At 42.5% G+C, this 13,990-nt stretch overlaps 1 protein-coding gene across 1 annotated transcript; it reads right to left on the bottom strand.

The window, feature by feature from the left end:
* Window positions 1-11,059: 11,059 nt before the first annotated feature.
* LOC132974463 (granzyme A-like) lies at window positions 11,060-13,745 on the bottom strand. Its single transcript, XM_061038537.1, has 5 exons — window positions 13,616-13,745; window positions 13,292-13,433; window positions 12,920-13,055; window positions 11,820-12,095; window positions 11,060-11,738 (listed from the first exon to the last, which is right to left on the bottom strand). The coding sequence occupies exons 1-5, from the start codon at window positions 13,710-13,712 to the stop codon at window positions 11,580-11,582; spliced, it is 810 nt and encodes a 269-aa protein (XP_060894520.1). The 5' UTR covers window positions 13,713-13,745; the 3' UTR covers window positions 11,060-11,579.
* Between the last annotated feature and the right edge of the window lie 245 nt (window positions 13,746-13,990).

Below are 13,990 nucleotides of genomic sequence, written 5' to 3'. Positions count from 1 at the left end.
CTCTGTTCACACGCTCGTCTTTATATGTTAAGCTCAAAGGATGTGGTCTGACCATGGAAATGCGAGAGTCAGCAAAATGGACGCAAGACATAAAAACCTCAACAGTGTGGTAACAGTTTTTGTCATTAACCATATTTCTCAGAGGCTGTGCTTCGGAGACTTTTACGTGAAGCAGCTCACATCTTCAGCGTACAGATTTCTCCGCATGGGTGGGCCATGAAAACTACTCAATGTCAGCTACACTTATGACTGTTTATAATGTCATATCATGATTTAGAAAATCCTGTGAAAGTGAAACATATTAGCTGATGTGACATCAGGTCGCATAATCAAGAAATAAAAAGATTGAAGGAAAGTTGGAAGAATGGGATACTTTGATTTATCTTTCACTTTTTTTAAACCTCTTGTATGCTTTTTTTAATTAAGTTAATGCCACTATCAAATATGTTGGACAATCACTGGGTAAGGCTCCCTCCACAATAGCACATAATACATATTTCATAAGAAGTTCAACTATGTCAGGATCTTTTTATGAGTGGGTATGGAGCATGAGATGATTAGTTACCAACAGCAGTTAGGTGGGCTTTGTAACTGACAGTTGGGTGAATCATTCTACTTTCTCTCACCCATGGTCTCAAGCTTTGGGTAGTGACCAGAGGAATTATACCACTGATAAAAGAGGCTTAATGTCATGATTCACATCATGGCAGCCCTTCCTTCCCCTTTTGTTGTGTTGTTTGTCATTCCCTGTCTGTTTAATCCTCATGTGTCTCTCCCCTGTCTGTGTGAGTTTGGTGGGCGGGGCTCATGTTCTCAGGCGGCGCCAGGTGCAGCTAGTTGGTCATCAGGAGCTCAACTACAAAGACTTCCTTCTGCTTCACCTCGGCGCCACATTGTTTCACCTGCTCGCGTGGTATTGTACTCTCTTGGCTTCTCTGGATTCTAGTGCTCATTGTGATAGCTTGTGTAGCTAACCCCGTTTTTCTTCTCTGCCTTGCGCCAGATCCCTGTTCGTGTTTTTTGCTTCACCTTACCTGTGCTTTTTTGGACACCACTCTGGGATCACCGACACTGCCACTGGGAACCTCGCACTACCCCTCCTCCTTGCAGCTTTTGAGTCACTTTTTGGAATAAACCTTTTTGTTATCAACTTGATCCTGCCTATCTGAGTTGTGCTTTTGGGTCCAGAATTTGTACTAACCGTAACACTTAAATTTGAGTGTGTGCCCTTAAGATAGAACATATTGCTTTGGAGAGGGAAGTCTGTGCTTGGGCCCCCAAACTGAAGAAAGGGGGGAAATGGATCGATGGACGGACACATTAGAGTCGATGCAGCCTAAAGCCTCTGTTATACTTTCTTCTCTGAGGAGATTTATAGACATAATGTAAGTGGAATCTGGATGAGGGAAAGGAATCTTTATTTATGTCTTTGCATGAATTGTAAAGATGGCTTTGCATCATCCACAGTAGTATTTGAATTCTAAGAAATATCCAACAAATCTACTGCAAGGACCCTAGAGATGGGTTAGACTGATGGTGTGATGTTGATTTTGCTGTTTAGACACTCTTAACTCTTGCAAAGGCATCTAGCATTAGTAAATCTCAAGAGATCAGGTAAGAGCTAAGCCTAGCTTATTTTAAAGACTAGGAAAGCTAGCCTTTATGCAGAGCTATAGCTACTATTTACTAGCTTTAGCAACTTCAACTCTATCATAAAGGATGTCATACATTTAAGAAGCATAATTCCCAAAATGTAAATACACTGCTTCGGTTTTCCAAACAAAAAAGAGCCAAAAAAGATTTTCAGTAACAATAGTTTGTCAGATTTATTTTATTCGACTCTTTGTGACACGAGCAGCCAGCAACGAAAGCTATAGGCTGACAGTACATTTCTGCTGTAGAATAGTTTGTTCAAAACATGAAACACAATGTTGATATAAGGAACCACAAGTCTTAAACACTTTAAAGGCACAGAAAACAAGAGAACAGTGAGCTTTATGGTCTAAAATATTTTCTTAGTTCTAAATGTATTCACTACCTCTATCCTCATTTTGAGGTTGTGGATTTAGCTAAATTTTTTAGATCTGAGAGAAAATTCATCAGGAGTCAGAATATTGTAAATTTAATTTAACTGTTGTGGAGATTTATTTGTGTCCAAAACATTCAAATAAATGTGAATCTACCAAAGGCCTATCAACATGTTATCAATCGCATTGCATTGTGATATAAGCTGGGTGCGAAGGCTTTGTGTACGGATTTCACGCCTTCAATTTATTAAATATAGTTATTAATTATTAATAATATTTGTAATTAAATAACTAATTTGAGACTGATTTGAGTGATATTTTGGTTATATTTCCCTGAGTACAGGGTGGTGCCCCAAAACGAGATTAAACATAGTTTAATGATATTTTATTTATATTATTAATAATTAAATATAATTATTAAAGAATATAACCAAAGTTGACTTGATACAACCCCAACAAATGGTGCCCCGTGTGAGGCCTTCAATAAACCAGCTTTTTTGCACTGTAAATGCACAGTAATCTGAATTTTTAACCCTAAAAGAGATCTTTCTTGAGAAATTTCTCTTTTCTTTTGAAGATTCAGTTTTTGCGTGATTGTTTATTCAAAGCAGACATCAAGCTGTGACTTAGTCGTATGTTGTTGGTCAATAGGTAAGGTAATACCCATTGTCCTCTTTGTTGTTCAGACAACAATTGAGCTTGTTGTGTAGCTAACACATAGGCCAGCTTACCAACAGGAGTGAATCTCCTCATAAAAATAGATTATAGTAACTAGCGCTCAGGCTAAGCTTACTCATCACCTGCGGTTTTTCCTTTTGTCTTTGTCGGCTGTACACAAAAGTCCTGTTCCTAACAAAAGACAGAATGGGCGAGGATCAGACGATCGTTCCATTCAAGATGTAGTTGCTAATCTTATCCACCTCCCTATAGAGCAGCTCGACAGTCTGAACTCCTACACTCTCAGTACATGTGAAGAGAAATTAAAGGGCTTGGTTGAATATGCAAATCAACTAACTGGGAAGCCAACACGCACAATTTCAGATGTTCTAGGTGAAATTCTCCTCCTTTATCAGCGCAAATCAAATGTGCAGAATGAGATACACCGGGAACAGCTAGCCCGGGTACAAGAAGAAGGACAGATCCTGCGGGATGACTTTGAAAGAATGCAGGATAAACTAAAGACCTTGCAGGAAAATTGCAAGGCCCTGCAGGAGGAGAATAAAACACTGCATGAAAGCAGCAAACTGGCCGAACAGAAGAAACAAAGTGTCACGGTACCCAGAATTCAGGATGGGCAGGTATGTACTGCAGCCCCCATGTCAGCTGAGGAAACCTCAGACGAAGGATGGGAGACTGAACCAAGCCCATGGAGGAGGGAGACAGACATGTTGAAGGATCTGGAGGAGAGGGGTCGACCCAGGCACAAAAGCGCACACGTCCTCAGACTACCCGGTAAAGAGCTGGGTGAGTAAAGATGAAGGGCGACATGTCCCCCCAGACCATGAAGCACTATCATGGGGAAATGCCCCATGGCCCCCGCATTCTGCAATACGATTTGAGCCAAGAGAACCCTCACCCCGCAGGAGGAGGGACTTCACGCCCCCTAGGGACAGGGAGGAGGCACGGGTCCAATCGGGCACCGAACGTTACCTGTCCCACGATAGACGGCCACGTCTGAGCCGAACACAAACCCCGCCACGGTTGCAACCGTACTACCGTGACAACCACAGAGCTTACAATTTGTCAGACGACTCGGACGACCCTCGCCAGCCTTCGGGTCAGGGTCTGCGAACCAGGCAGGTAGAACCTCAGGCCAAAGATCTGAAGCGCTTTGACCCAGATAGCCCAGATTCGAGTATCAATGACTACCTTAGAGAAGTCGACCATTGTCTCCTTGACCTGCCTCATGCATCCTCACATGAAAAACTGTCAGGGAACTGGGGCGTTTCCCCAAGGAGCGGGGCTCCACAGTCAAAAACAGGGAAAACTAGACTAGAATTTCCTCAGTCCTTGGCTTATCCTGGCTGCTCGGTTCTTTACTGAGCTTTTTCAGCAGGGTTGTATGATCTCTTAAGGGGCTTGGTCCAGGATCAGAGTCATATCCTGATAATGTGTCTTGCTCCATGCTTACCTGTGCTCCCTGAATTAGTTCAAACATGTCCAACACTTTCTGCTTGGCAGTTTGTAAGTGCTGACTCAGAGATTTGTTTTCTTTCTGCAAGGATCGGACCTTTGGTGGGAGTGTCCCCATGAAAGCACGGACACTCCTAGTCGTAGTCTTCCAGATCCCTTTCAGCTGTGACACCCTTTCACACCTTCACAGGTTTGAATCACCACATAGGAAGGGGGGTGACTTCTCAGCCCCCAGAGGCAGAGATAACACCAGGCCCCCTCCTGCTACCTGTAGGTTCCCATCGCATGATTCACAGCTGAGGAATATCCAAACCTCAGATGACTCGGATGGCTCCCTTTTACCCAGAGATCAAAGAATGCGCATAAGGCTCATTGAATCTATGGCAAAGGATGTAGAGCGGTTTGATCCAGATAACTCAGACCACTGCATCGATGATTACCTTGGAGCGATTAACCTGTGTCTCAGTGATGTAACTGATGCATCCACAAGAGAAAAACTCAGGCTGATCTGGAAGACAACTTCCAAGAGTGTCCATAACTTCACGACTACCCTTCAGCCTGAGATCAGATACCAGTACTCTTCGCTCTGCAATGCTTTGCGCCAGGAATACTCCACCTACATTGACCCTGCATCTGCCCTTCTTAGTGCTTTCAGTGTCTTGCACCAGAAGCACGAGGCCCCCAAAGATTATTACTGGCGCCTAAGATCTGCATATTTCCAGGGACGTAAGGCTCCAGGTTTGGAAGAGAACCAAACTTTCAAGTCCATCTTCATGCACAATCTGCATGGCTGCGTGCGGTCAGATGTCACCATGCATAGTCATACACATCAGCTTAGTATGAAAGAGATCAAGAGATTCGCACAGGCGGTTTGGCAGACACGCTTACATCACGTGACACATGAGGGCAACAAGTTGCCTCGTGCTAGGAATAAGCATAAGAGACCACATCACTGGCAGAATAGAGAACAGAGCCAGGGGGGTGAAGGTGGGACTCAACCACAGAGTAGGCTCCAGCCTGGAGAACTGATCACTACCAGATCCGAACGGAACTCTCGGGATGGCCATAGCCTGAGACAGAAGGGTAGGTATAACCGGAGTTCCTACGAGCTCCCTAAGGAAGCAAGTTCTGACAGTTCTGCCAGGGAGTTGGAGCGCATGAAAGAGGTGGTATGTCAGTGGGTCCTCCTCGCTTACAGAGAACCCGATTCTGACTCCACATAGGAGTGGGGGTGTAGCCTCCATTCCGGAAACACAACAATGTCACTCTACCGACATGAATGCTTCCTAGTCCCTGTTTTGTGTTTTGACATTGGTAGGGAGACACATAATGTACATGTACATTTACACACCTACATGCCACAAACACCTTCCCACAGGCTTACTCCTGCCCAGGCTAGGAGTTAGCCCACAAATCTACATGTGATACTCTTCTCTTTCTCTCCTCCTCTTGTCTGTTTGTTTAATTTGTTTTGTTAAAGAACGCACCTTGAGTAGCAAAGCTTTGCTAATGCCTGGTTATGTTTTATGCCTAGCTTTAGACATACGTAGTTAGACAGTCTGCCCAGACTTTGCCTCAGTGTCTGCCCAGACCGAATGCCTCTCAAAATGTATGGACTTTTTGCTCACTAACTATTTGAACATTTGTCTCCTAACACATGGACTGTTGGCCCTATTTTCCCTAAAAACCGTGACCCGCAATCCCATTCTTCAGGACAAAGGGGGGATGTTGGGCCACGCAGGCTTAGGACAGTCAAACAATGGACTTGGGCCTGCACCTCTGTGAGAAGCCTCATTTGAGTTATTCACTGAGATCACAAAGAGGCCTAAAAGGACTCTTAATCCCAGAATCCCCTGCAGTACTTCACACCTATGCGGGAAGTAAGGGGGGACCGGAACCTCTCTCTCCTCATTGGAGGGGACCTGAGGTAGACCCTCCATGGAGCAGGCCAGGCTACAAAGCTCCAAGACTTCCATTGCTCTCTCTCTTTCCACACGCTGACTTCAAGTGTTCGGAGACACAAGCTCACCTCCTGTTTCCTGCAACAATCTTCCTTTGTTTTAAGTTTTGGTGCACAGGTAATCCGCGGCCGGCAGTGTTCTGAATTCCGAGCTCGGATTGTCCAGTGAACGCATCTCAGTTTCTCGGAGAGCGTCAGACTATAACAGTTTATCAGAACGGTCTTATTCCGTCCTGCAACGAAAAGACATCAACGGACATCTTTCCACTCTACGGAGAACCAATGAAGCCGCTCTTGCCGTAAGGGACCCTCGCGACCATCAAACACCTCTGCACCAGGATGGACAGAAGATCTGTTTTATCGCCGGACTCCTGTTTCCTTCACCAATCGCGGGCAAAGCAACTGTGATCCGACCTCTTCAGGCACGCATTTCTCTCCTCTACTCTCCTCTTTTCTTCCCCTTTTACTAACACACACAGACACACACACATATTCCCGTGTAGACGCACATCTGTAGACTAACTCCACCACCGCGCCATTACGCACATAGGCTACACACACATACACACACAGAGATCTATACACTCGAGGCCATCCAGGCGCCTCAGAGACACAGATCGTGTAGGGTCGAACTCAGTCTCTTTTAGACATTAAGGCCACATTAGGTCTTTGTTAGGTGTGCGCCATCGGAAGGGCGACCACGTGGGACGAAGCAATCTCCCCCCCTCTTTCCCCCCTCTCTCTCTCTTTCATCCACAGACACAGACACACACACACACGCACGCACCCAGGTCTTTGTTAGGTGTGCGCCATTGTGAGCGACCACGTGGGTACGAAGCCATCGCCCCCCTCTCTTCCCCCCTCTCTCTCTCTCTCACACACACACACACACACACACACACACACACACACACACACACACACACACATCTACACTTTTACACCTCTCCCACAAGCCTTGCTTGATCATGTTTGTTTGCTTAGATTAGGTTATGATAGTTATTTGTTTGATTAAAGGTCCCATATTATGCTTTTTCTGGTTTTATATGCTCTTTACTGTGTTTTCCAAGTGTCCTGTGCATGTTTAGGCACATCTATGTGCAAAAATTCAAAGTCCGCGGAAACGCGGCTTCTCCTACGTCCTCCTGTTAGCTGTAGCATTAGCTGCATGTAACGCTCGGTTCTAGCCCCCCTCGATAAAAATTTGTCACTCCGACGTCATTGTCAGTGTGAGATCACTGATCTCAGCCCATTGGCTCGTTGTGGCAAGCCCTGCAGCTAATGTTGCACGCCCGTTAACTTCTGTAGCACGCCCACGATATGCCGTAGCCTGCGGTAGCACAGTAGTGTTAAGGTGCTAATGTTTTTGCTCCCCTCGGACGGAGCCAGTGGCTGCATTCCAAATATAGTAAAAGAGGCGGGACATTTCTGAGAACCGTGCTGAGTGACTGACCAATTACGGCAGAGCCGACAGGCCGACCAATCAGAGCAGACTTGGCCCACGTGGGGCTCTGCAGTGTGGGCTCAGCAGAGCGTAGCTGACAGACTCAGAGCGCAGAGGGAGCAAGGAGGAGCAGTACATGAAAACAGACACTTTTTTCAGACTTTAGCTATTGTGAACATACAAAAGTAGGAACATAGATTAAATATACGAACCCCAAAAAGGGCATAATATGGGCGCTTTAAGTTAATTGATTTTGGATTGATGTTGCTTTGTTTAAATAAATTCTGTTATAATTTTAAGAGAGCAGTTGTTTGTGATTACTGGTGTAGTTGCATTGTGATATAAGCTGGGTGCGAAGGCTTTGTGTACGGATTTTCACGCCTTCAATTTATTAAATATAGTTATTAATTATTAATAATATTAGTAATTAAATAACTAATTTGAGACTGATTTGAGTGATATTTTGGTTATATTTCCCTGAGTACAGGGTGGTGCCCCAAAACGAGATTAAACATAGTTTAATGATATTTTATTTGTATTATTAATAATTAAATATAATTATTAAAGAATATTCTTTTTTTTTTTTTAGAAAATGTACAGAATCTGCGTCTCACAGGCAATCATGCAGTAGAGTCAGTGTTGTTTCTGATATAACTCTTCATTCCTCTGCAGTCCACTTTTCTCACGACTCTCCTCTTTCTCTGGCTAAAACTCCTTCAGCTCTTGAAGTTTATAGAAATGCCTCACATTATGGGGTGATGCAAGAGGGAGGAGAAAATGGGAGGGGACATGTTGATTTCTTACTGTTTTTTTTTTAAAAGATTTATTTCTCGAGCAAAAATGTAAGGTCATTCTAAAGATGTGTCAACTCACATTCTTGAGCAATTTTTTCTTGTTGTTATCGTTCAACTTCTTTAGGTATTAATAGTTTAATCTGTGCTTCTTGATCTCAAACAACTGTTGTGTTGGTGAGCAAAGCAAAGTGTCAGAACAGGCTGAACAATGAAACTGAACACCAGGTGAACCGTGGTAACAGCTTTTATAGGAGGATCCAAAATACTGATGTGTAACTCCGCCCTGGATTCTATTTTTAGAGTCTGGATAAACTAAAGCTTCAGTGTACTTCGTGACTTTTGAAATTTGAATCTGACAATACGTTTCTAGAAAAATCCACAGCTTCAGTAAATGAATGAAATGCACGGGTGACCTCGTCTTCTGTGTTACCCAAGATGAATGATTGAAAGGTGGTTTGGAGGTGAGAGGGAAGTGTTCAAAGTGTAAATAAGATCAAAACTTAAAAGGAGCAGAAAGGGACATAGTTATGTTTTAGAGTACGTGTTTACAGTGTTTTCTGGGCTTTTGTGTCACTAAGTATCAATTCATTTGTGACAAATACATCTCTCTGTTGGTATGAACAGTTATAATCATCAGCCTGAAAAGAAAGCCTGCTGACCTGATTTTGCATTATTGCATATAAACAATCATAGTCACACGGGGGCTGAAGAGGCACCTTCAAGGGTTTTTCATGAGGTTCTTTGCTGTTAATAGTTTAAGTGATTTGTGTGAGTTGTCAATCTGTTTTCATTACTTTGGACTGGTTTTCTGGGGGGACATACAGTCAAGGTTTAAGCTGAGTTGAACTGGTTTGTCCAATGGTCTTAAACGCAGCATTCCTAAGGTGCGCACAGAGCAGGTGCTGTGTCTCATTTAAATGATGCAACAAGACTCATGTGATGCTGGCAGCTGAGATAAGACCTGTGTGGACACAGTCTATGGTCACATAAAGGCTATAGTGCAACACTGTGACATTTTGCACATTTCCTGTGTGGGATACGCCCACACAGGAATACGCCGTGAGAATTTGTCTATTGTGGTGGTCCGGTCAGAGTCATTACGTGATCTTTCTCTCGTGTTGATATAGCTGCAATTCTGTAAGGCAGGAAACATTTACGGCATAATCCACCAGAACAACAACCATTAGCTGGGACATCAAAAGTTTTTTATTTGAACATTGCTTTTACACAGCGCCGCCCCTCCCTACACGCAGAACACGCGCTGTGCGTAGGGCCTCATGATCCATGGGGGGCCCCATTTTGCGCAAGGGGACGCATTCTCTGCAAATGCGCAAAGGATGTGCATCGCTGCTGTGAGGCACGCGTAGAGCACCAAGTCAAGCCCGAGGCAGGAGAGAAAAAAAAAGAGACGAGTAATCTGACACAATGATTGACATAACGCAGCATCTGACCAATCAGTGGTCAGATGCGCCGACAGGCAGTTGGATGCAGGTGGAGAGATGGCCTCCAAACGGCAATATGAATCGGGAGCAAGCAAAAGAAAGAAAAAGTCAAAACAACAGGAGGCTCGTGCTTCACTTGAAGGTGGGTATGTTGTTGAAATAAAAAAGAAAAACTTTGTGGCATAAACACCCCAGCTGCTAGCCTGCTAATCATGAGACAGAAGAGAGGATCATTCTGTCTAGATGTGGACTGGAGATTAAATTTTCCAGCGGCCCTGATTATCATTTATTGAATGTCTTGTTAACTGCATATACATTCACCTCTGTTGAAAAAGGAGTGGTTAATTGACCAGTTGGTGGTTGTATGTTGTCTCAGGTTTATAGCCTATCATTCATGCTATCAATAGAAGTTTTGGGCTATTTTTATGGAGGTAAAATGTCGCCATCTCTTGGTGAATTTAATTCATAACAGACATATAAGATTAGATAAAATAAGATAAATTAAGATAATCTTTTATTTGACCCACAATGGAGACATTTAAAGCGTTGCAGCAGCAAACAGCAGTGTAGGAATATAGAACCTAAGTACAAAATGTAAAAATAAGTATATAAAAATATTTAAATATAGAAATATCATCAAATCAAATCATAATGAATATTATTAGTAGTTGTAGTCGTATTTGCATTAATTGCATTTTAATCTTTGTGAGGCTAGTATTTACATTAATTTCATTGTGTAATTTACCATTAAAACCAAAACAAATCTTAATAATCTGCTTGTATGATGGATTTCTTGTCATGAAAGGGTCAATGCTGAAGTTTGTTACTAAGTGTGACACGTAGCCAGCGCCCAGTACGTCACAAGGGCCATCATGCACCATGTCTACTGAAGCAGCCTCACCCAGCACGTCACCCGTCATTCATCAAAACATACCTCCGCTCATCAATGGCGCAAGAACGCTTGAGTGGCCTGGCGATCATAAGCATCAACTCAGAAGTGGCACAGCAGCTGTCATGTGACGACCTAATTGATGACTTTGCATCCAGAAAATGCAGACGTGTGCATCTGTAAAAGGCTTGTTCCATTGTTGATAGTGGCTGTTCATTTGATTTGTTCCTACTAATAAAGGGTGTAAACCTAAATGGCATTTTGTGATACAGTCATTTTGTAATGGGGGGGCCTCAAAATAAAATTCTGCTTAGGGCCCCAATTTGGCCCTGCTTTTACACAAACTGAAACAAGAAAATTGAAACACAGATCTTTAAGGTGCTGCTCTAATGTCATTGATAGGGATTTCTTGCATCCATATACATGCATCAATAATGAAGAGATAATGAGACATGCCAAAGAGTGAACCTTTATGACAAAAACCCACGTCTTTTTAATCAGAGAGTGAGCCTCTTTTGTTGACTTGTTAGGTGCCACTTTGGTGCTCTCTTTCATCTCCAAATAGATAGTTACATTTATACTGTAAGGACAGCAGATTTACTAATTGGACTTGCATTAACGATATAAACAGGCCCTTTACTGCCCAAAGTGGCAACTGTTGTCGGGATGTTTTTTTTTAGCTGTAACTAGCTAGCTAAAGCTAGGGCTGATTTTTGGCAAACAGGCAATAAAAACGTCTTAACCATTTGTGATAAACGTTCACTTCTAATTCCTCTTAAGCGAAAACTATTAAGCAGAAGTAAAATAGAAGGTCTATAAGAATAAAATGGAGGTTGACAGACAGGCAAGTGGCAGTGGTTAACTTTGGTGAGAAAAACAAGATAAACTGATTATATGTCAGGCTTATTCATGGTCGTTTTGATCCATTTGAGTTGTTTTTCAGAGAGAAAAGAGTACACTCCAGGCTTTTCCTTTAGGCCACATTTTGTTCCAAAAGAAGTCACTCCGATTAGCTGTCCATTGCACAATATTGGCCCTCCTGAATCCCCCTATAGAGGAAATAAACAAGTCGTTTTAAGACACATGCATGGCAGTTATAGATAGTGTTGACAGGCTGTTACCATCCTTACCTCACAGGTATCTGCGCTGTTGTTACCGTCTGTGCCGGCACATATCATGCTGCTGCTGATAAAAGGTTTGAGGTTGTAATATTTGGGCGAGTTGCACTTCTCTCTGTCGATCACGGTCACATTGACAGACATCAGAACATTGGACATCCCCCTGGCATTGTTCTTTGTTTTCCCCCATCCAGCCACGAGGCATTTGCTGCCGGCAGTTGGGACTTTAATGTTGTCACGCAACTCATGCCATTGCACCGTTTTGGTTTTCTTCACTGATTTTTTCAGCTGAAATGAGAAAGTATTCATTATATTGCATCTTGCTCCAGTCTTACTTAAGTCTGTACTTATGGTAGCTTTTTACTGTTTGAAAAAAGGTTTTCACCAACACTAAATGTGCTTTACTTTCCTCCATACTGACCTTAATGTCAGGTTTTGAGTAAAACAAAAAAAAATTGACAGACGGTACAGTAAGAGTAGAAATGTCATTGAGTGTTAAGATTATTAATTAGAAGTTGCTTTTTTGTAAAGCACATTAAAAAGGAGGATTTGTTATTTGTGTCTTTTAATGTCGAATGTATTTTGTAATGCTTGGCTGCTCGTTGTCTGTGTGAAACTCTGTTAATATGTTGCTGCCTGTCTTGGCCAGGACACTCTTGAAAAATATATTTTAAATCTCAATGAGTTTCTATGCTGGTTAAATAAAGGTTAAATAAAAAATAAAAAAACCCCAGTAAGAATATGACAAAGGCGCTTAAAAGTAAAACAAGAGAAAAAGAAAAGATAAAGTAATCTTTGTGAGAATGTATAACAGGTAGTACGGTAAGAATATAACCACAATTTTAGCATATGCATACAATGCTATTGTTATAATATACCACTCTACAAACTCGCCTGATAAAGGATCAGCTTATCGCTGGTGAGAACCAATAGGCTTAAAAACACTGACAAGAAAGTCGCTGTATGACTTTGCATTACCAATATTTTTAGTCAGCAGTTGCCTGACATTTTGTTCCCTTGAGTCCCCTTGAACATCTTTCCAGTGCAGAATGTTGAATATTTTCTTAATCAAGGCTATAAATTCACCACCGGTTACTGCAGTGTCATCTTACCTTGAGCAACATGAGGTCGTTGACTTTATCAGCCGCATCGTAGCAGGGGTGAGGAAACCTCTTGACCTTTAGCACCTGCCTGGAGTCCTTTTCCTTTTGATTGATGGAGTGCACCCCCAGCAACACTTCCTTGATGCTGCAAAAAAACAAAAAAAAACAACAGCATTATATCCAAGCTCATCTCTAAAAAAGCAGACACATCAATTAAGCATTATCCCGTCATGTTTATAACCCTGATAAGGTTTTCATTTTTAAGAGCACACGCAACAGAATGTTTGAATAGGAAAAATGTCTGAAATAACCAATTACAAATTCTATAAAATAGTATTCAGAGATTCAACAATTTTTTAAATGAAAGCATCTTGTTCTCACTCTCCACAGTGGGCAGCAGTCAGGACCCATTTTGGACTGATCAGAATGCCTCCACACATGGGAGTTTTGTTCTGCAGCAGAGCCATGTAGGGCAGTGAGTGAGGCGTCACTTCTTTCCCATCAATAATCTCAGAGCCATGACCTTAAACAGAACACAAGTAGTGAAACACAGGTAGATAAATCAGTCAGTAATTGCATCAATAAAATCAAGCATAGCACCAATCTGGCTGCATGGTAATATCGACATAATATTGAATACTTTACATTTTGCATGTTTACAAGAATGACTACGCTATGATGACGTTAATCACTCTAAAAACTCACCTGACTGGACAATGAGGAGAACCATACAACAGATACAAACAATGAAGCCCCTGAGGTAGAGCATCTTGAAATGTTGGTGGATGCACTGAAAACCCATCTCTGTTCACACGCTCGTCTTTATATGTTAAGCTCAAAGGATGTGGTCTGACCATGGAAATGCGAGAGTCAGCAAAATGGACGCAAGACATAAAAACCTCAACAGTGTGGGAACAGTTTTTGTCATTAACCATATTTATCACAGGCTGTGCTTCGGGGGCTTTTACGGGAAGCAGCTCACATCTTCAGCGTACAGATTTCTCAGCATGGGTGGGCCATGAAAACTACTCAATGTCAGCTACACTTATGACTGTTTATAACATCATATCATGATTCAGA

Source organism: Labrus mixtus, chromosome 5 (genome assembly GCF_963584025.1).
Source record: "Labrus mixtus chromosome 5, fLabMix1.1, whole genome shotgun sequence".
In the NCBI taxonomy this organism is placed as follows: domain Eukaryota; kingdom Metazoa; phylum Chordata; class Actinopteri; order Labriformes; family Labridae; genus Labrus; species Labrus mixtus.
The sequence above is the reverse complement of the archived record's forward strand: the minus strand, read 5'-3'. Positions and strand labels throughout refer to the sequence as shown.